The sequence below is a fragment of the Peromyscus californicus genome, unplaced genomic scaffold (assembly GCF_007827085.1).
Source record: "Peromyscus californicus insignis strain IS unplaced genomic scaffold, ASM782708v3 Scaffold_8__1_contigs__length_139910024, whole genome shotgun sequence".
NCBI lineage: Eukaryota > Metazoa > Chordata > Mammalia > Rodentia > Cricetidae > Peromyscus > Peromyscus californicus.
The window spans coordinates 62,875,434-62,895,825 of NW_026294606.1; the positions used below are offsets into that span (position 1 = coordinate 62,875,434).

Genomic DNA, 20,392 nt, shown 5'->3' on the forward strand with positions numbered 1-20,392 from the left:
CATCTGAAGAGATTATCTTGGTGTCAAATATAATGTCAATTAGATAAAGGTTTGGTAAACTGTTCATCAAACTCTAATAGTATACACTGTTTCTTCCTACTCATTAGTGTGATTATTTCTTCATATATTTTGAAGTTATGCTGCCAGATGCATAATACCTTCTTGTTAAGATGGCCTCTCCATAAAGGAGAGTGATTCTGTCCAATATGCTTTCTGCTGCACAGACTTTGAAAACAGTCTGTTGAGACCAGTCTTCTTGACCAGTATTTATACAGTGCACTTTGTCTTTTTACTTTAGCCTGTTTTGTCTATAGCTTTAAGATCAGCCCTCTTGTAGGTAGCATCAAATTATTTTAACTAAGTATTGTACTTATATGGATTTTACTTGATATACTTTGTCCTTTATTTAATTACTGAAATATCTGCATTTGTATCTACCATCTTACCATTTGTTTTCTATTTTATCACATATTTAATAATATTCCTTTTTACTGTTCTTGACAAATTAACTTTGATTTAAGTTAATCAAATATTTAAACATTTCATTTATCTATAATTTATATATAAAACAACATTTTCTATTAAAAACATTGCATCATTTACCTTTAAACAATGCAGTGTATCATTTTTGGTGAACATCTTAAACTTGGTTAGTTCTCCAATAAAACGGACTGTTTTGTTCTTTGTTTCAATGTTGATCTGGTCCTTTTTTCGTACCTATAAAAGACATTGCTTAGATAATTAACATTTTGAATATCTGTGATAAGAACTACTTTAATATATTTTAATTCACTTCAAATATTTCAAATAAATTAGGAAAGATTTCTTGTCTTCAAATTATTTTAAGTTAAGGAAAAATTTGCCCATGTTGTCTACACCAGTACTAGGAAGTGCTTGCAAAACTGCTCCATGATCAAGTAATTTGGGGAAACAACTGATTGTTTTTTCAGGCTTAAAGAAGATCTCAAAGTAACCCGTTTAATTTAAATCAGTATTTCTCAAGTTTATTTAGTAATCTAGGCAATTTTATGTAATATTAACCACTATCAATTAACAGCACATCAGATCAATATCTTAAGAACACACTTTAGGAAATGCTGCTTTAAAAATAATAATGCTGAAAGCTCATTTAAGTAAAAAATATTTTCAGATGTTGTTATACTATGAACTACATTACATATTTTGTATAATTTACTACAATGAAACATGCAATATATTCACTGTTGTTTTCATTACCAGAAATAATCATGTGTCAAAGCTCAAATCCTTTGCAAGTTTGAGTTCTACACTGATGCATACATTAAAAAAAAATCATAAGTAGCAAAATTCCATTAAAACAGCCTAATATGGATACACTGAGATAAGTATAATTAGATTTAACTGTAGGATTGATTATATTTTCATTAAAAATCCAAATTTACAGTCTAGAAATCTATTATGTAAACAATGACCATAAGATGGTAGCATCTCCAATTAATTCCATGCTCTTTCCATAATACTGCCCACTTATTTTATCCAGAACATTGATAACATTCAGGGAAATAAATGATAGCTGTTACTCTTCTGGTGCAGTAGGGGAAGGGAGGTGGAGAGACAGGGAAAGAGGGAGAAAGAAGGAGAAAGATCTCAAAAGTGTCAAATGACTTGACTAGGGTGAATACCAAGATTCAAATTTCCCAACTATCAACTGAAATTTACTTCACTCATCCATAATATGATGGAATTCCAAGTTTAAAAAAAGGGGCTAATCTCATCAGTGCCATATACTTCATGATCATTATTTTATTGAACTTTTATAAACCAGACAACTAAACATGCAATGGAATTTTTGACTTTCAGGCATCTACTTTCTATAGCAAATGGGTAAGTATTTAGACTTTTTAGAATTTTAGTGATTTGAATGATTGATTGATTGATTGAGACAGGGTCTTACTATGTAGCCCTGGCTGACCTGAAGCTTCCTATATAGACCAGATAGTTTTAAACTTGCAACAGTCCTCCTGTCTCTGCCTCATGGGTGCTAGGATTATAGGTGTGTGATACCATATCCAGTCTCTTTAGTGATGACTTTAAAGTAAAATCATGTTTATTAAAATTCCAGAGCAAACCAGGAGGTCATCAATACTAAACCTAACCCGAAGTATCAACAAAAGTATATCAAGCAAAAACAAAATCACAAACGAGCCAGAAAACTTCATTTTAGTTATATTATTTCCAGAAAAAGATATGTGTGGTTAGAGACAAACAGAAAATACAGCCAGAGCAGAACAAGTACATGTTCTATCTCTGAGCTCCTATCAAGCCTTATTAGCTATTTTGAAATTTGGTACCTACTATAGTTAACCTCCTGTACTGTGGAACATTAAGAGTTATTCTTGCCACCCACCTGCACTCCACATACCTACTAGATACTCTCTTTGCATTTCTCCCCGCCTTCACCCCTTCCCAGATTCTGGTAATCACTCTTTTAAAAAATGCTTATTTTTATTTTATGTGTATGTCCAAGAGCCTACAAGTATATATATGCACCATGTGTGTGCCTGGTGCTTGTAAGGCTGGGAAAGCATGTTGGATCCCTTGGAACTGAAGTTACAGATGGCTGTAAGTCACCATGTGGGCGTTGGCAACCAAACCCAGGTCCTTTGCAAGAGGAGCCAGTACTCTTAACCACAGAGCCATCCCTCCTGACCTAGAAATCACTATTTTATTCCCTATTTCTCTGAGATTTATTTTTTCTTCCCTTCAAAACTATGTAAATTTTAAAAATGAAGACCAATTATCTCCATTCCTGATGTTCAGAAAAGAAGCTGAAAACATTTTAAAAGACTGTAATGGTATGGGGGGAATGACCCCACTGACTTATCCTAACTACTCATTCAGTATTCTTCACTATCATTTCTTCAAAACTTATAATCAAAGACATATCAAAAAATTTATGCAAAACTGTACTTTTTCTTAGCCAAAAGACTAAGAACCAATACTTCTGTAAAACTAAATGCAGATCAACAATATGCATTTGTTTATATATTATCAGCTCAGTGATTACTATTGTAAGATTTTACTTACATTACTTATATTACTTTTCCTTACATTATCTTTAACAAAAATGCTGCTTCCAATTCAGTTATTTAAAGATAGATAAAACTAAATTTATTATTGTTAGTGTGCAACACCAAATAACCTCATAAATCTCCACCCATAAATCTTTAAAACTTTTCTATGCGCATCATTTACTACTCCCCTGTAAAAAAGAAACTGCTGGTCCTTCTAGAAGGGCTAATAGATATTTGTCCAAAAAGATACTTTTTCCCTCTATAATTTGTTCTTTTGACTTAACTTTACCCACTAATTCAATACACTTTTCTACAAATCTATTATATGCTAACCTTGTAATCTGCTCTGAGCCTATAAATAAGTAAATTTGCCATAATTTACATATATATTTTTTAATTTGGTAGAACATTAGTCTCAAAAGTTTACAGTCAATCTTCTGGGACTAGGAGTGAAGGTGAGGATAAATTTGAAACTTTTACTCACATACTTTGCCTCATAGTTTTCATTTACTTTTTTAAGTTCTATATTGTACATAAAATGTTATAATTGCAAATGTAAGTTTAAAATAATATATATATATAATAAAAATATAGATATACTGCATAAACATATTTGTATTCCACTTATCTTAACCAACTGTTTTAGTTTGACTGTGAATGTTTCTAGAAGCTTATGTGTTGAACACTGTGGAAAACTTTGGGAAGGAGGCCCTAAGTGGGAGGAGATGCAGATCACTGGGGGTGGGGAGGCTGTGCCTGGGAAGGGTATACCTGGTTCCTGCTCTCTTCTTCCTTCTCTAGTTCCCTCCACTGTGACATTCCAGCCACCATGATGCTCTCCCCCAAACACATGGAGTCAAGCAATCATCAACTCAACTCTCCAAGATGAATAAAATGTGCCCTTCTTCTCTTAAGTTGTTTATGTGAGGTATTCGGGTCAGTTGTGAAAAGCTAATGTACCAATAATGAATTTTAATTAAACAAAGTAGAAAGACCATATTTTAGAATGTCAGTGAGGATGATTTGCTTAAACAAAAGCTGCCCTCTCTTCAATTAGGAAGGAGACTCTGATGAAAGTTTGGAGGACCAAGAATACTAGAAACAAAAATACTTCTTAGGCTAGAGAGATGGCTCAGCGGTTAAGAGCACTGACTGCTCTTCCAGAGGACCTAGGTTCGATTCCCAGCACCCACGTGGCAGCTTACAACTGTCTGTAACTTCATTTCTAGGGGACCTGACACCCTCACACAGACCTACATGCAAGTAAAACACCAATGCATGTAAAATCAAAATAAATTTTAAAAAATACTCCTCATAGTTACACTATCAGAACACAAAATTTTATGAAAAAATCGTTTTTTAGTGTGGCACATTGGCACCATGATTATCTGGCCCTTTTTAAAAACAAAACAAAAACCTACAGTTGGGCTTTGAGATGATCAGTTTCTCCTAGTACAGTTCATGATGTAAACAAAGCTTTTTAATTTCTTTTTCTCAGAGCTGTTCAATCTATGAATGTCTCTAAGGATCTTGAAACATATTGCCGAACTGTTTTATCTAAATTCTTACCTGATTGAAGTATATAAGAATGTTGATTTCTCACTTCTATTAGCTTTATTGATCTGTCAAATTAGCAAATCCATTGTTTAACTAGAATTTCTTTGACTACATATAGTTTTATCAGCTTTACTTCTCAGCTGAGATTCTTAAGGGGGCAAATATGATCATATTGTGGCAATATATTGGACCTAGATAGAAGACAGAGACAGGGAAACCTGGTTAAAGAGCTTTTGTCATAACTCAAGCTGTGGATAATGAAAGACAGTGGCAGCGGGTATGATGAGAAGTAGCTAGAACTAGAGTGTTTCAGAATGTTGTGACAAGAATTAGGTGAACATAGATACTGAATATGAGAGAACCTTAACAGTTCAATAAAATATACTGTATTTATGGTGAAAATACAGAAGTACATTCAATGAAGTAAAATATAAAGATGTTCTTAGAAGAAAATAATCAGTCTGTTTTGTGGATACAACTGGTTTCTAGAAGGACAAAAATACTGTCTATGCACTGGACAGGCTGTAGCAAGATACACACATTTGGTGACATGAAGTTGTTGGGAAACAAGCATTAATTGAAGCCAGACAATTGTGTTCCCACTAAAAAAACAGGACTGAGCCAGGTATGGTAGTACACACCTGGAATCACACTGGAAATAGTACACACTGGAAAGTGGAATAAAGAGGATTAATTCAAAGCCAGCCTCTGCTACAATTATGAGTTTAAAGCTGGCCCAAATTACAAACCCTGTCTCTAAAAACAACAACAACAACAAAGCGATGCAAAAGAAGATTAATGAATTTCAACATATAAATCTACCTTAAAAAAGATTAACAATAATAAACATAAAATCCAGGATAATGATATTTATATTAGGTACTGTACTATATATAGATTATCTCATTTAATTCTTAGGACAAGTATGCTTCAAAGAGCAAAATTATTCTCATTAAATATACCTGTTTAACATCTGAGTAACTAAGCTCTAGTCACAATGTTAACATGGTGGAACCAGAATTATGTCTTCTAAAAAATCAGGAGAGTCCAGTGGTTTAGAATCTACAAGGACATCAACATCATGATATTTAGTGATCTCTATTAAGAATATTGCTATGATGGTTTTAAGACAAAAGTGTATCTTAAAAATCCCAATAAAAAGGAAAACAAACAAACAACCCCCCCAAAAAAAAACCAACCAAACAAACAAAACAACAGGATGTGGTGGCACATGCCTATAATCCCAGTAGAGGCTAGAGGATCTGAAGTTCAAGGTCAACCCCCACTACACAGTAAACTGGAGGCCAGCCTGGGATACATGAGTCCCTTTCTCAAAATAAGGAAGAAATGAAAGATGGGTGTTGTAGGGTGTACTGTGTTAACCTGATTGACACACGTGGGTTTTGTAGCTGTTACTTTGTTTTCATTTGATAATAGTTGTACATTAAACACATATAAAGACTAACAGAAATAAGTTAGGTAAGAGTTTGCAGATTAGGAAGTTAGGAAGGAGAGATCCTGGGAGAGATGGAAAGTAATCGATTACTTCAACTACCTTCTTTTCTATTCTGAGAACAGTGGGTTCCCAAGATTGCAGCAGTATAAATTATGCCAATGTCTTCAACTTCTGCTTCAATTTTCAGGGTAAGAGAAGAATGCATGTATAGAATACTCTTAATTGTACATTTTTCACCAAATGCACTAATCATACTTAGTCCAACAATTTACTTAATTTAGGGTTTGGCTGAGAGATTGAAGCATATAATTGACATAGCATCTTCATAGTGCTCACTGGTATAATAGATCCTCATTGGTATAAGAGATCAATTACATCATCAAGAATATGACGTCTGCTGTATCTATTCCTGAAGTAGCAGCATTTATCAAAGTGTGTTCTTTATGGGATATATACTCATACTCCTCTAGTACATTCACAGACCACAATTACCCTCATGAAGTTTTGATAAGTTTTATAATAAGACAAAACAAAACTGTTAAGCTTTAATAAGCTCAGTGTTTCCCAAGTTCTCTAAATACAGAAACCTTACCTGGCTCACTATTGCCTATGAAAATCTAAAACACATTTAAGCAAAACATGGTCCAGGAAAATCTTAATCACAAAGATAGTAATAAATAAATACTTACTACAAGAAGTAATTAGAGATCAATCTGTCCCTCATGAGATTTTCTTGCTCTGAACTCCCCAATAAGCCATTTTGTAAGTGCACAATCATAATTTATTATTTTCCTCTTGCTTTTATATTTACATCTTATTTGTGAGCTATAGAGTGAGGTTCCTGACCTCAGGAATCATCTAATCTTTTTTGAGTGCTCAGCAATACTACTGACTTGTAAATCCTGAGTACAATAGTGTTTACTGTAACACAGTAAACAATAGTTTTACTGGCATTCCCAACAACTTACTGTAAAGTTTTGTAAACATAACTTTTCAGTGGCTATGGTAACATCTAAACTTAAGTTGTTTCAAAGTCTCCCAGTCTCTAGCAATGTCATTTCACCCACCGACTTGGTATTTGAGGCCCTATCATATCACTCCCATAAGATGACTGGGTAACTAAGACACAGGAGAATTACTAATAAAGTCTGTTCAGGTTTGCAGAACTGGAAAGGAAGGGAAGCTGCCTGGTAAGAGATCTCTGGTATTCACCGGAGAGTTGTTTAAAGAACTTAACAGTATCCAAGATAAAATTCTTCAAGAATCAATAAAACACAGCAACAGAAGAATTCACTGACATTTTAGGATTTATGAAAGCTATTATACTTCCCACTTGTGGAACTCAGCACCTCAAGAGGCACCTGTGACGCAGCATATCCAACTTTCTTTGGGGCTAATTCTCTTTTTTCTGGGGTCAACAATAAGGCCTGTGTCTTGACCTTGAAGAATGATTTTTAATTGGTAAAAAGAAAAAATACAATACCTATAATGGGAGGACAAAATAACAGCTCCCCTCCTAGCTGAAGCAGCATTATCAACTTTAAGCGTTGTTAAGTACACCTACACTTTAAAAATTTTAAATTCCATAAATTCTCAACTACTATGCCACTATCAATTTCAAAAGTACACTTATCAACAAAATTATTATGTTCAACCAAAGAACCCTCACTCAACTTACTAGAATATATACATATTACAAAATAAACGCTTAAATACATACATGAAATCTGAAATCCCCCCTCAGCATGGAACAAAGATCCTCTGCTACATCAGACATGCAGGGATGCAATGTAGCAACCAATCTTGCATAAAATGGTAGCAAATCCAACCTGCAAAAGTTATATGTGATATGTATAAAAGGAAAGACATACCAGAAATAATTCATTTAAAACTTAAACTTTCTCAGATTTACTCACATAGTAAATAATTTTTAAAAAGCTAATCATTTACACATGCCAATTTATTGCCATTATGAAGTTTCTGAAAATTCAGTAAGCCTTGTAAAAGTGTATTAATAACCTGGCATTTTTTAGTCTGTATTTTGATTAGGTATGTAATTTTGATACATGAAATGCTATGTGAAGAAAATGCATTCTGACATGGCTTAAATTTTTAATTACATAATTACTCAGTAACAGATTATTTACAAACCTAAGGGCGACTTAAATACTGCAAGTCAGAATCCTTTCAAACTACTTCCTTCATTTATCCAGGGGTAAGTCATTTGGAAATACCAATTCCTGAAGTAAGAAAGTAACCAAGAACCAAAAAGTACCTCTAAGATATTAACATAATATCAAAAGATGCAAATAATCTCTGTTCATCAACCAAACCCATTCAGATCCTCATGTAAGATCTCACTCTAGCCTGCTGCAGTATGTGGCATTCATGCTGTCACCTCACTCCACTGACAGAGCACTCTGTCCCATCAAATGTGGCTGCAGCTCCAGAATCCATCTTATTTCATCCAATACTCCAGGCAATTACTGCTAACTGGAATCAACACACAAACTACAATTTATTTTCTATTCCTATCACAGCTATTATCTTACATGATTTGATTATTTAGCTATTCAACACTCAAAAGATCACACAGAGACAGGGAAGCTAAACACTACAAAGAGCAGTTGGAAACTGTGCCAGCTGGAAGCTCTTACAAGACAAACAAATAATCCTACAGTTCGTAACTATCCCCAAATATATGCTTGTATTACTGACTAGTGTAGGAAAATAGGTCATTATTACTAAAGGTATACCTGTCATAGCAGGCTACAAATTAGATTTGCAATTAGAATTAGATTGACCCTGAGACAAGGAGGGTAAAGGAGATGGCGTTAAGGAAGGAAAAGTAAATTCATAGCTAAAATTTTAAAAACTTGGTTTTCTTCGACTTCTATAACTTCTTTTAAAACATTTATTTGTGTTTTAACATTTTTTTTTTTTTTTTTTTTTTTTTTTTTTTTTTTTTTTTTTTTTTTTGGTTTTTCGAGACAGGGTTTCTCTGTGTAGCTTTGCGCCTTTCCTGGAACTCACTTGGTAGTCCAGGCTGGCCTTGAACTCACAGAGATCCACCTGGCTCTGCCTCCCGAGTGCTGGGATTAAAGGCGTGCGCCACCACCGCCCGGCAACATTTTTTTTTTAAACAAAACCTTTTCACGAGTGACAGACTGTCCCTTAACATCAGAATTTCTATCATTATAAAAAGGGAAGAGGATTGCCTATTCTTAAGTTAGGCAAATACTTTTGTAAATGAAAACACCAAAACCTGAAAGCCAGAGAGATGGCTCAGTAGCTTAATAAGGTAGTTGCTGCCAAGCCAGGAGACCTGAATTCAACCTACATGATCCACGAAGTGGAAGGAAAGAACCAACTTCTCCAAGCTGTTCTCTAACCTTCACACATACACTGTTACACATTTAAATGAGTGTAGTTTAAATTGTTTTCAAAGAAAACTTGAAAGTTAAAAAAATTACTAATGTAGTAGGACTAGTCCTAATTATAATATACACACACGTATTATTCAACTTGTTAATAGTAATAACCTTCTCTCTGAGATGGCGATTATAGTCACCAACTCAGAAATAACAAGATAGACGGAAGACTATGGTAGCTATCTACTCATGTCTTAAATAAAATTTAAAAATCCTATTTTTGTTTTTGTTTTTTGAAACAGAGTTTCTCTGTGTAGTCCTGGCTGTCTTGGAACTCGTTCTGTAGACCAGGTTAGCCTCGAACTCAGAGATCCACCTGCCTCTGCCTCCCAAGTGCTCACTGCCTAGCTAAAAATCATTATTTTTAAAAGTAAAATTTGAAAGTGTTTTGAACCCTAACATTTATAATCAAATTTTAGATATTTATTTAGAATATTTTAAAGGCTTATCTGTTGAAAATTAAGCATCTGAGATACAAAATGGACATGATGTGGGCCACATCACTTCTTGATATTACAAAACTAAGGTATTCCTTTAAGATTTCCTGGGTATTGCTAGTGTTTTTAAATAAAAGAAAAAAATCCTGGAGGACTGAAGAGATGGCTCTGTAGTTAAGAATGCTTACTCTCCTTGCAAAGGATCCAGGTTTGGTTCCCAGCACCCACACAGTGGCTCACAATCACCTGTAACTCCAGTTCCAAAGGATCTAACTCTCTCTTATGACTTCCAATGGCTCATGCACAGAAACAGTATACACACATAAACACACACTCAGGCATATACACACACACATACTTACATATATATGAAATATATAATTTTATTTTATTTATTTATTTTTGTTTTTGTTTTGAGACAGGGTTTCTCTGTGTAGTTTTGGTGCCTGTCCTGGATCTTGCTTTGTAGACCAGGCTGGCCTTGAACTCAGAGATCTGCCTGGCTCTGCCTCCCAAGTGCTGAAATTAAAGGCGTGCGCCACCACTGTCTGGCTGAAATATATAATTTTTTAAAAACCTGAAATAAACTCTTTATTTTCTTGTATTAACAGATGGATTTACACTAACCTGCAAAGTATAAATTACTTTAAAATACTAGGTTCTTTGTTTTCTATACTCATTTTAACAGCAAATGTTCTTTTTCAATTTATAATCAATTGTCAGGGGTGTTGGAGAGATGGCTCAGTGCTTAAGAACACTGGCTGTTCTTCCAGAGGTCCAGGGTTCAGGCTCACACTCTAGCTCCAGAGAATCCAACACTCATGTCTAACTTTTCAGGGTACCAGGCACACATGGTACAAACACACATATGGCGGGCAAAAAAACTACTCATATACATAAATAAGTCTAAAAAATAATCCATGGATAAATTCAAATATAGGAATTTAAGCCAATGCATTGGATCACTTGCTCTCTTGACATCATAAGCACAGATCAGATTCAAGAGCTGAGGCTGTAGAATAACAGAGAGCAATAAGCTAGAAGTCAGAAGAACCTGGCTAAGACACTGCAAATAGCTTTCTGTGACTCCAGGGCCAACCTGACAAGCCTTCTGTTCTCTCCCTGATGCTAGTATTCATTAATCTCACTCAAATCCTTGACATTTTTCCTTCCTTTTAAGTAGAATATACTTTCCCCAACACTTGTACTCTATTCCATCACTGCATCCAAGCCACTTCAGTAAAAGTCATTCTGAATATCCCAGTGCATTTGTAAATCTGCCTTTATCTCTGATGCCCCTCTCCACCTTTTATCCTGTAATCATTTTTAAAATGGAATTTTAGTCAAGTGTGATGGCAAATGTCCATAGTCCTAGTATTTGAGAGACAGAGCAGAAAGACTGCCCATGAATTTGAAGCCAAGCTGGTCTACATAGTAAGCTCCAGGCCAGATAAGACCATACATACACAGAGATTCTGTTTCAAAATAAGAAAACAAAAAACAAACAACAACAACAACAAAAAACTAGGGGCTGGAGAGATGGCACCATGGTTAAGTGCACTGAGTGCTCTTCTAGGGGACCTGAGTTCAATTTCCAGCACCCACATGGTGGCTCATAACCATCTGTACCTCCAGTCCCAGGGGATCTGACACCCTCGTCTGGCCTCTGTGTTACACAGACATGTATGAAGGCAAAATATCTATACATAAAAAATTAAAAAACAAAAGAATCTTTTAACTTCATATATAAATTACTTATTTGTTAAGTTGTTTTTATCTTTCTTGCCACTTACCATGGAGGTGGTTTACCAACATTCAAATGTGGTTATTGGAACAAAGGTTATATATTTTATATGTTATGCTCATGTGTTCTATAAACAAATCTCATTCAAGTGCACTGCTAACATGTTCTCTAAAATGCACATTGCCCCACCATATTAAATAATTACCACCCTTTTTTAAAAAAATAAGATTCAAACTCGGGCCTCATCCTTATACAGCAATAGCTTTTTACCCACTGAACCATCTCCCTAGTCCTCAAGTGGCTCTTAAATATTGCAAACATAACATAGTCTGATATATATATGGATTTAATATCTTTTTTCTGCATTATCTACCTGGATTTTTTCTAAGAATTTTTCTTGAATTTATCTCACATTAAAGGTGGATCTTCCTACCTCAAAAGATCTGCATTAAAGTTGTATCTTCCTACCCTAAATGATTTAATTAAGAAAAAAAAATCCCTCATAAAGTGTCCAGCCATTTTGGTTTAGTTAATTGTAGATGCAGTCAAGTTGGCAACTAAGAATAGCCAGCAGTATATGTATGCTTTCTTCTTTCTCCAATTAGCTGAATCTACTTGAACGCTTTTTCCTGGTCCAAACAAAAGTGCTTACATTTATTCATCTTAAAGTGAGTAGTTTGTGTTATCTGTTCAGACACAGATTGGCAGATTAATCACACAATAAGTGCTTTTGGCTATACTGAGGATTTTTTAAATGGCTTAGAGATTTAAGAACAGTTCATCTTTTAAACTATTCCAGGTAGTTAGTTATCCTAATTTTTGTTTCATGTAGCAGCAAATTATTCCATTTTCTCAGAGTTCTAGTCCTATAAAATGGATAGCTTATACTAAATTTTACCCCGCTGTAGCTTCAGTTCTGTGTCATTCATTACTTTATAAAATTCCTTCACTGGAAATAAGATAGTGAGCTACTTGCTCACTGCCAGTCATGGTTCACTGTATTGTACATTATATTAGTAAACTGTTACGTGCTGATTAAGCTTATTGAAAGCAGACTCCTATCCCAGACTCAAGCAGGATTACTTATGAGGCTATTCTAGTTGTCTCTGCCTGATTTGATGACATTTTGCTATTTATCTACTGTTTCTATAAATCTACCACTTGCTAGTTATTCTTTTATTTTTGTCTAATAACTCATTCATTCAAAATAGAAAGCGTGGCTATCATAAATCATTCTGTGGACAACGCAGAACACTTAAGAATGCTCTGTCCTTCCTTCCTAAGAATAAATACAAGCGTAACAGGGCTAAAATGCAAAACATAGCATCAACCATTTTAAAGTTATTAAACTACAAAATGAGGTATTTTAATTAACTTATGGAGCACACTTCTTTTTTTCCCTTTCTTCCTCTCTCCCTCCTTCCCTCCTCTCTGTTCTCTCCTTCCCTCATTCATCCACAACAGGGATTTGAATCTCGGACCTCATTTGTTCTAAGCAAACATCCTAACCTCACTTTGCTTCTAAGAGAAAAGGTCTTACTAAGTTGAAAAGGCTGACCAAACTCTCTCAAGGTCAGTTGGCCCTGAACTTGAGGTTCTTTTGCTTCATCTGAAACATCAGGGATTGTAGCCCCATGTTACTAGGCCTCACAAAGAGTAAATTTTTTACATGTTAATACAGTGCAATAAAATCTAAAAGCAAGACAGTTCATCTAATAAAGTCATAGACACAGTCCATCTAACAGTTCATCTAATTTGAATTTTCTGAAAAGCAAATGGGAAATAACTTAGATCCTTCTTTTCAAAGCTGAATTCTATGATCTTCTGATACTGATAATTATTTTTAATAGTTAATAGTGAATGACTTAAAAAACAACTCTCCTTCCAGGTGTTGGTGGCACATACCTTTAGTCCCAGCACTTGGGAGGCAGAGTCAAGCAGAGTTCAGTAAGTTTGAGGCCAGCCTGGTCCACAAAGTGAGTTATAGGACAGCCAGAACTGTATCTCAGAGAAATTCTTTCATAAAAAAACAAAAACAAACAAAATCTCCTAAAACAATAAAACCTCACCTGTACTTCCAAGAATCACAAACTTACATATACTATTGCAGTTAATGATCACCATTCAGTCACTAAGCTCAAGAAATACAAATACCAGGAATTCACACATACTTGTTCCTGAGGAGAAAGTCTTTCAGGCATTTTAATCTACTAATGAGTTAGCTTTTTCAAATAAATACTCTTCCTTCCCCTTCTTTCTTCCCTTGAAGGTAGAGCCTTACTATATAGCTGGCCTTAAACTTGCTACCTTCCTAGGCCTGACTAGCTTTGAACTCACAAACCTCTTGCTTCAGCTTACCTCTTTTTTAAAAATTACAATTTTCTTTAACTGTTAGAAGCTATTAATTTTATCTCTTCTCAAAACTGCCTTGGAAAAAACTGAATATGAAAGAATACTGTTATAGCTCAATTTAAAAACTGGAGGGGTGCTGCTAGATGGTGGCGGCAGTGGCACATGTCTTTAATCCCAGCAGAGGCAGGCAGATCTCTGTGAGTTCGAGGCCACTGTGGTCTAAAGACAGAGTTCCATAACAGCCAAGGCTACATAGAAAACCCTGTCTCGAAAAACCAAAACCAAAACAACAAAACAAACAAAAACTGGAGGGGCTCAGAGTTGCTGAGAATTTTCTTAGCATGACTAAGACCCCATATTTGATTCCAAAACTACAAAACAATAACAACAAAAATTTCAGCTTGGGAAATATTACAATAGGGGCTGACAAGATGGCTCAGTGGGAAACGGCACTTGTCACCAAGTCTGACAACTTAAGTTTGATCCCGGGACCCAGGTGGAAGAAGGGATAAAACTCTCACAAGCTGTCCAATATACCTTCCACATATGCTGTGGCCTAGCTGGGACACACACACACACACACACACACACACACACACACACACACACACACACAGTTAGAAAATAATACTAAAGTATGATATTATTCAAAAGTGGCAAAATAAAATAAAGACTAGGATCATTTTCTCTGAAATCCAAGTAAGTTGTTCATTTTTTTCTTATAGTCCTGATATTCTAAATAAAACAGTGCCACCATGTGGTATAGCATACTAATAGAGTAAAAGGAGAAAGCAAAACCAAATCAAAAAATCTCTGATTCTTTCCATTTTAAGTTTAGTGAGGGAGGAAAGCCAATTTGAAAAATCTCACAAAAAGATCAAAAACCCAGCTGGCCTTTAACCCCAGCACTTGTGAAGTGAGACAGGTGGCTCCCTGTAAGTTTGAGGCCAGCCTGGTCTACACAGTGAGTTCCAAGACAGCCAGAAAGACCCTGTCAAATAAAACAAAACAACACCTATTCTAGAATCCAGTGTAAATTTTACATGTGAAGAGTGTTGTGTTTACATCACTCTAAGGATATTCGTCACATCTACCTCTCAATACTTGTAACTCCATGTGGATTTAAAGTCACTAAAAGAAACACACAGTATAGCAGTAATTAAAATAAGGGAAAAGATTTTTAAGGTACTTTCCCTGATTCTCACTTTAAAATCAAAATCTAGCTTAGGTAAATGGCCTTCAGAATGATGAAAATGTTGCATAATTTGATCTGGGTGGTAGATACATAGTATATTTAAAGATTAAATATTTCATGTAAAGCTTCAATTCTCTATGTGGTATGGCTATTACAAATTAACTATAAAATGATGTGCAAATGTCTAAGAAAATTCCTAGGCTTCATTTCTGAGGAGTCTTTCAAATTAATAAGGTAAGAGCTACAACAGCAGCCTGTAGAAAAGCTTTCACCACAATCTGACAAACAAAACTGAAAGTTAAATCTTGCTTCAGCTCACCCTTTTAAGAATTGTAAAAAATGAGACAGTGGTAGCTCACTCCTTTAATCTCAGCACTTGGGAGGTAGAGGCAGGTGGATCTGAGTTCAAGGTCAGCCTAGCCTACACAGTGAGTTCTAGGATAGTCAGGGCACATAGAAAAACCCTGTATGGGGGGGGGGGGGAATTGTAAAAAATGGACTATATCAAACTTTTTTTTTGTCCTACACATTACATCATGAAAATACAAAGACAACTCAAAAAATAGTAACAACAACAAAACACTCCAAATTTGCAAATTAGGTATCTGATGAGGGGAAGGTATTTTGAGTATCATTAAAAAGGAGACAAATACAATTAGAAGGGAGAGGGATATATATAGATCTCTTGGTAAAGTACTTGTCTAGCATGCATGAAGCTCAAGGTTTAATTCCCAGTTCTGTATAAAACCAGGTATGGTGGCACATGTCCAGGTAAGAGGCCAAGATAATTCTTAGCTACCTAGCAAGTTCAAGAACAGCCTGAGATACAAAAGGCCCTACCTCAAAAGAAAAACAAAACAAAAGACAAAAATGAAGTGTGTATGTCAAATTGACATTGTTCCAAAGGTAAATATATGGCCAACAAGCTTATGGAAAAAAAAAAAAAAAGCATCACTAGCCATCAGGCAATATTACCATCCAAACCATAATGAGTTCTGCTATGGTGTTCTGCATCTGTGTCCTCAGAACTTAGAAGGCTAAGGGAAGTAGACCTCTTGACTCCCCATGAGCTCAAGACTAGCATGGTCAACAGCAAGACCTCATCTCAAAAAACGAAAGATTCAAACACAAACACACACACACACACACACACACACACACACACACACACACACACACACACACACACACACACACAATGAGGTTCACTTCATAGGCACTAGTATGGCTGCAATGTAAAAACTGATTGTAACAACTGTGGGCAAAAAACACAGAGAAACTAGGTTCCAGCTGGTGAGATGGCTCATTGAGTGAAGGAGCCTGGCACCAAGTCTGATAACCTGAGTTCCACCCCATGTGGTAGAAGAGAACTAGCTCTTCAAAACTGTTCCCGACCTCCATGAGTGCAGTGACTTAGTCACATGTACATGCACACTAATAACAAGTAAACTAACCAACTAAAAAAATAAATTTTAAAAAATTTAAGGAGAGAAACTACATCTCTCACATTGCAGGTGGGGATATAAGACAGCACAGCCATTGTGAAAATATATGGCAATTACTTAAAATGACTAATAAATAATGGAGTTATTGTATGATTCAGTAATTCTACTCCTAGGTATATACCCAAGAACCAAAACAGATGTTTACACCAATCCTATACAAAAAATCAAAAATGTATTATTCTAAATAGTTAAAAAAAGTACAAATAACCAAATTGATAACATCAACTAATAAACAGACAAAATGTGGATGCTGAAAAACAATGGGACACTACTGCTTTACAGAAAGGATGAAGCGCAGGTCCCTGCTAGGAAATCTGTATATCTTGAAAACACTATGTTAAAGGAAAGTCAGGCATAAGGGGTCATGTACTGTATGATTCTACTTAAAAGAAATGTCCACTACAGACAGAACCATACAAACAGAGCAGACTTGTGGTTCCCTAGAGCTGCAGAAGGAGTCAGAGAGGAAACTGCTATGGTCTTAAGTATTCCTTTTAGAATACAAAAATGTTTTAAACAAATTTGCAGTGGTTGCATATCCTTACAACCCCAAGTCATATACTTCAGTAATTACTTCTCTACAAAGTTCTTTTTTTTTTTTGATGGTAGTCAGCCATATTTTTACATCTTTTAATGATTCATTTATTTTTATTTCATGAGCATTGATTGGTGTTTTGCCTGCATTTATGTCTGTGTGAGGATCTCTGAGTATGTCTGAGAATCTCCTGGAACTGGAGTTACTGACAGCTGTGAGCTGCTATGTGGGTGCTAGGAACTGAGCCCAGGTACTCCTGAAGAGCAACCAATGCTCTTAACTGCTGAGCCATCTCTCCAGTCCCTGAAGTTCTTATTTAAAAAGGGAAAAGAAGGATAAAAGTCCTTAAGAGTTCAGCATTTTCCTCAACAAACTGTATAGACTAGATAAAACAGCTACCATGATCCACATATAACTTACGGACTCATGGTCATAGTCAGTAAAACAACTACTAAACAATCTATTCTGGTTTTGCTAGCATACTTTTGGCCAGGTCAGTTAGATGAAAGGAATCCCAGACACAGCAAAGAATAGACACTCTGTAGGATACCTCCTCTTTAGGGAGGAGGATGAACAAAAGGAATAGGAAGGAGGAGCATTTTAAAGCAGGAGGCCCAAAGAAGATATATGCATGGATGGCTAAGGAAGCCAGGATTCTAAACAGATAAAATTTCCTTGCTCTTTCAAGAGAGTTCAAGCCAACCTTATAGGATCCAGATAGCTCAAAGAGTTATCCCTAACAATTCTTAGCCCAGAATAGTCTAACCAGCTTATACTAAACCCCACTCGTGTTCTTCCCCCACCTCTTCCAACCCCGACACCTAACCACCTTTGAGAGCTCCAGTTATCTCTCTTATTCAAGGGATAAAGAAGTTTCTGAATTTATGGGAATGAGGAGACTGAGAATTAGAATAACAAGAGACTGGCGGGTGCTTGTAATTCTAGCATCACTAGGGACCAGACCATCTTCTTCAGAGACAAGCCAAATTATACATGTATCATAGAAAGATGCAGAATTTCTAGAAAACATTAAGTCAACATATGTAAAAATTATAGAACAGCTAGATCCACACTCAAAGGCCAAGATATATATGAAGTTAACAGAAAAGAAACAAAATAAATGAAATAATCCCAAAGAAGGAAATAAATAAAAATAAAAGCCAAAAATTTATTATTATTATTATTATTATTATTTTTGGTTTTTCGAGACAGGGTTTCTCTATGCAGCTTTGCGCCTTTCCTGGAACTCACTTTGTAGACCAGGCTGGCCTCGAACTCAGAGAGATCTGCCTGCCTCTGCCTCCCGAGTGCTGGGACTAAAGGCATGCGCCACCACCGCCTGGCCCCAAAAATTATTAATAGAAAACAATAGAATTAATGATAAATCTAAAAGCTAGGGGAAGTTTTGATAGGAAAAAAAACCCCACAAAACTGATAAGCCACTGGCTAATACAAATAAGAGAGAAAGGAAGTACAAATATAGCTTTGTCAATAACAGGAAAAGGCTAGAAAGCCTGGAATGGTTAAATATGATACATCCATGAGGAGAAACACTGCATGCAGCCTTATAAAAATGAATAAAGGAGATCTTTTCATAGTAATGAAAGATATACATAAGAGGTTACTCTTTGCGTAAAAAGAAGAATCTAAACTTGTATTTTCTTGTATATGAAAAAGAAACCTGAGCAGGATATATCTAGGAACCAAGACAGTAGTCTTCCACTAGCAGACATGGAAATTGGGTAAATAGGGAGATGAGATGAGGGACACTTTTTACTAAAAGATGTGTTAGACTTCTGGTATTGAGACTATGGGAGGGGGGAATGTGTGTGTATGTGTGTGGTTTTTCGAGACAAGGTTTCTGTGTGTAACAGCTCTGGCTGTCCTGGAACTTGCTTTGTAGACCAGGCTGGCCTCAAACTCACAGAGATCCTCCTGCCTCTGCCCCGCAAGTGCTGGGTTCAAAGGTGTGCGCCACCATGCCCAGCGTAACTAATTTTTTAAATAGTATATAAAACTAATTCAAATATTTTAAAACAAAGCATTATTTCTTGTTTTTCATTTTGAGACAGGATCTTGCTCTGTGGCCCAAGCTATCCTTTAGCTTACTATTTAGCTCAGGCAAGCCTCAAACTTAGAGCAAACCTTCTGCCTCAGCCTCTCAAGTTTTAGGTTTATAGGCACATACTACAATACCCAGTTATTTACAGATATATGCAAAATTCAAAGCTTTTATTCTCTGTCTCCTGAAGAGCTGATTGTTTTCATAGTCTGGAAACAATACATTTAGCAAGTCAACCAACTGTAAAAGAATGTACCTGATTTCTTCCATGGAAAAACGTTAGAAGGACACTAAAGAACACTACATTTATTTTACACAAGGGAAAACAGGGCAGCTGTTCAGCTAGACAGCTATTGTGATAAGGCTTAAAGGTGAGTCACCATTCCCAATAAAAAACAAAGGAATCCCACATAGTAGAAAGCATTCCCCTCTGGAAGTGGGGAAAACAGAGGATATTCACTAGGTCACTCTATAGAAGTCACTCTATAGATATCAGGATTTTAAAAGAGGAATTAAGAATTAAGATTGAGCCTGCAGGTGGTGGCACCTGCCTTTAATCCCAGCACTCGGGAGGCAGAGGCAGGTAGATCTCTAAGTTCAAGACCAACTTGGTCTATGGAGCGAGTTCCAGGTCAGCGAGGGCTACACAGTGAAACTCTGTCTCGGAAATAAAAAAGAATTAAGATTCAATCTATAAACTACATTTTTAAAAAGGGCATTAAAACTAAACATGTCACATAATTTTATCAACTTCTGCATATCAAACACTGTGTTAAGTGCTAGCGATAAAGCAGCAAATATGGCTTCCTTCCTACAGCTTACAGTATACAAAACTATGTCCTCCAGACATGGGAGGGAATCCAAGAAAGGGATTTTGCTATGGTTTGAGGCCATGATCTTTCTATCTCTATGCACAGACTGCTATCTATCAGAACCACTCTGTATTTACTTTCCTTAACCATCCTTTGCATAGCTAATTCCTTGGTATGCCTATTAAACAACCCTTGGTTCATACAACCTTCTCGAGTTGCCCTAGACTAAATCTTCAAATTCCACTTACTCTGT

General features: G+C 35.8%; 1 protein-coding gene across 5 annotated transcripts in view; it reads right to left on the bottom strand.

Annotated features, from left to right (window-relative positions):
- The window catches only part of Upf2 (UPF2 regulator of nonsense mediated mRNA decay), a 122,081-nt gene that overhangs the window by 53,916 nt on the left and 47,773 nt on the right, over positions 1-20,392 (bottom strand). For all 5 annotated transcript variants that reach the window (XM_052727474.1, XM_052727472.1, XM_052727473.1 and 2 more), the window contains 2 exons: positions 7,787-7,895; positions 604-717 (listed from right to left, as the gene is read on the bottom strand). In XM_052727474.1, coding sequence (XP_052583434.1) covers positions 604-717; positions 7,787-7,895 — 223 coding nt within the window. The remainder of the gene's footprint in view (positions 1-603; positions 718-7,786; positions 7,896-20,392) is intronic.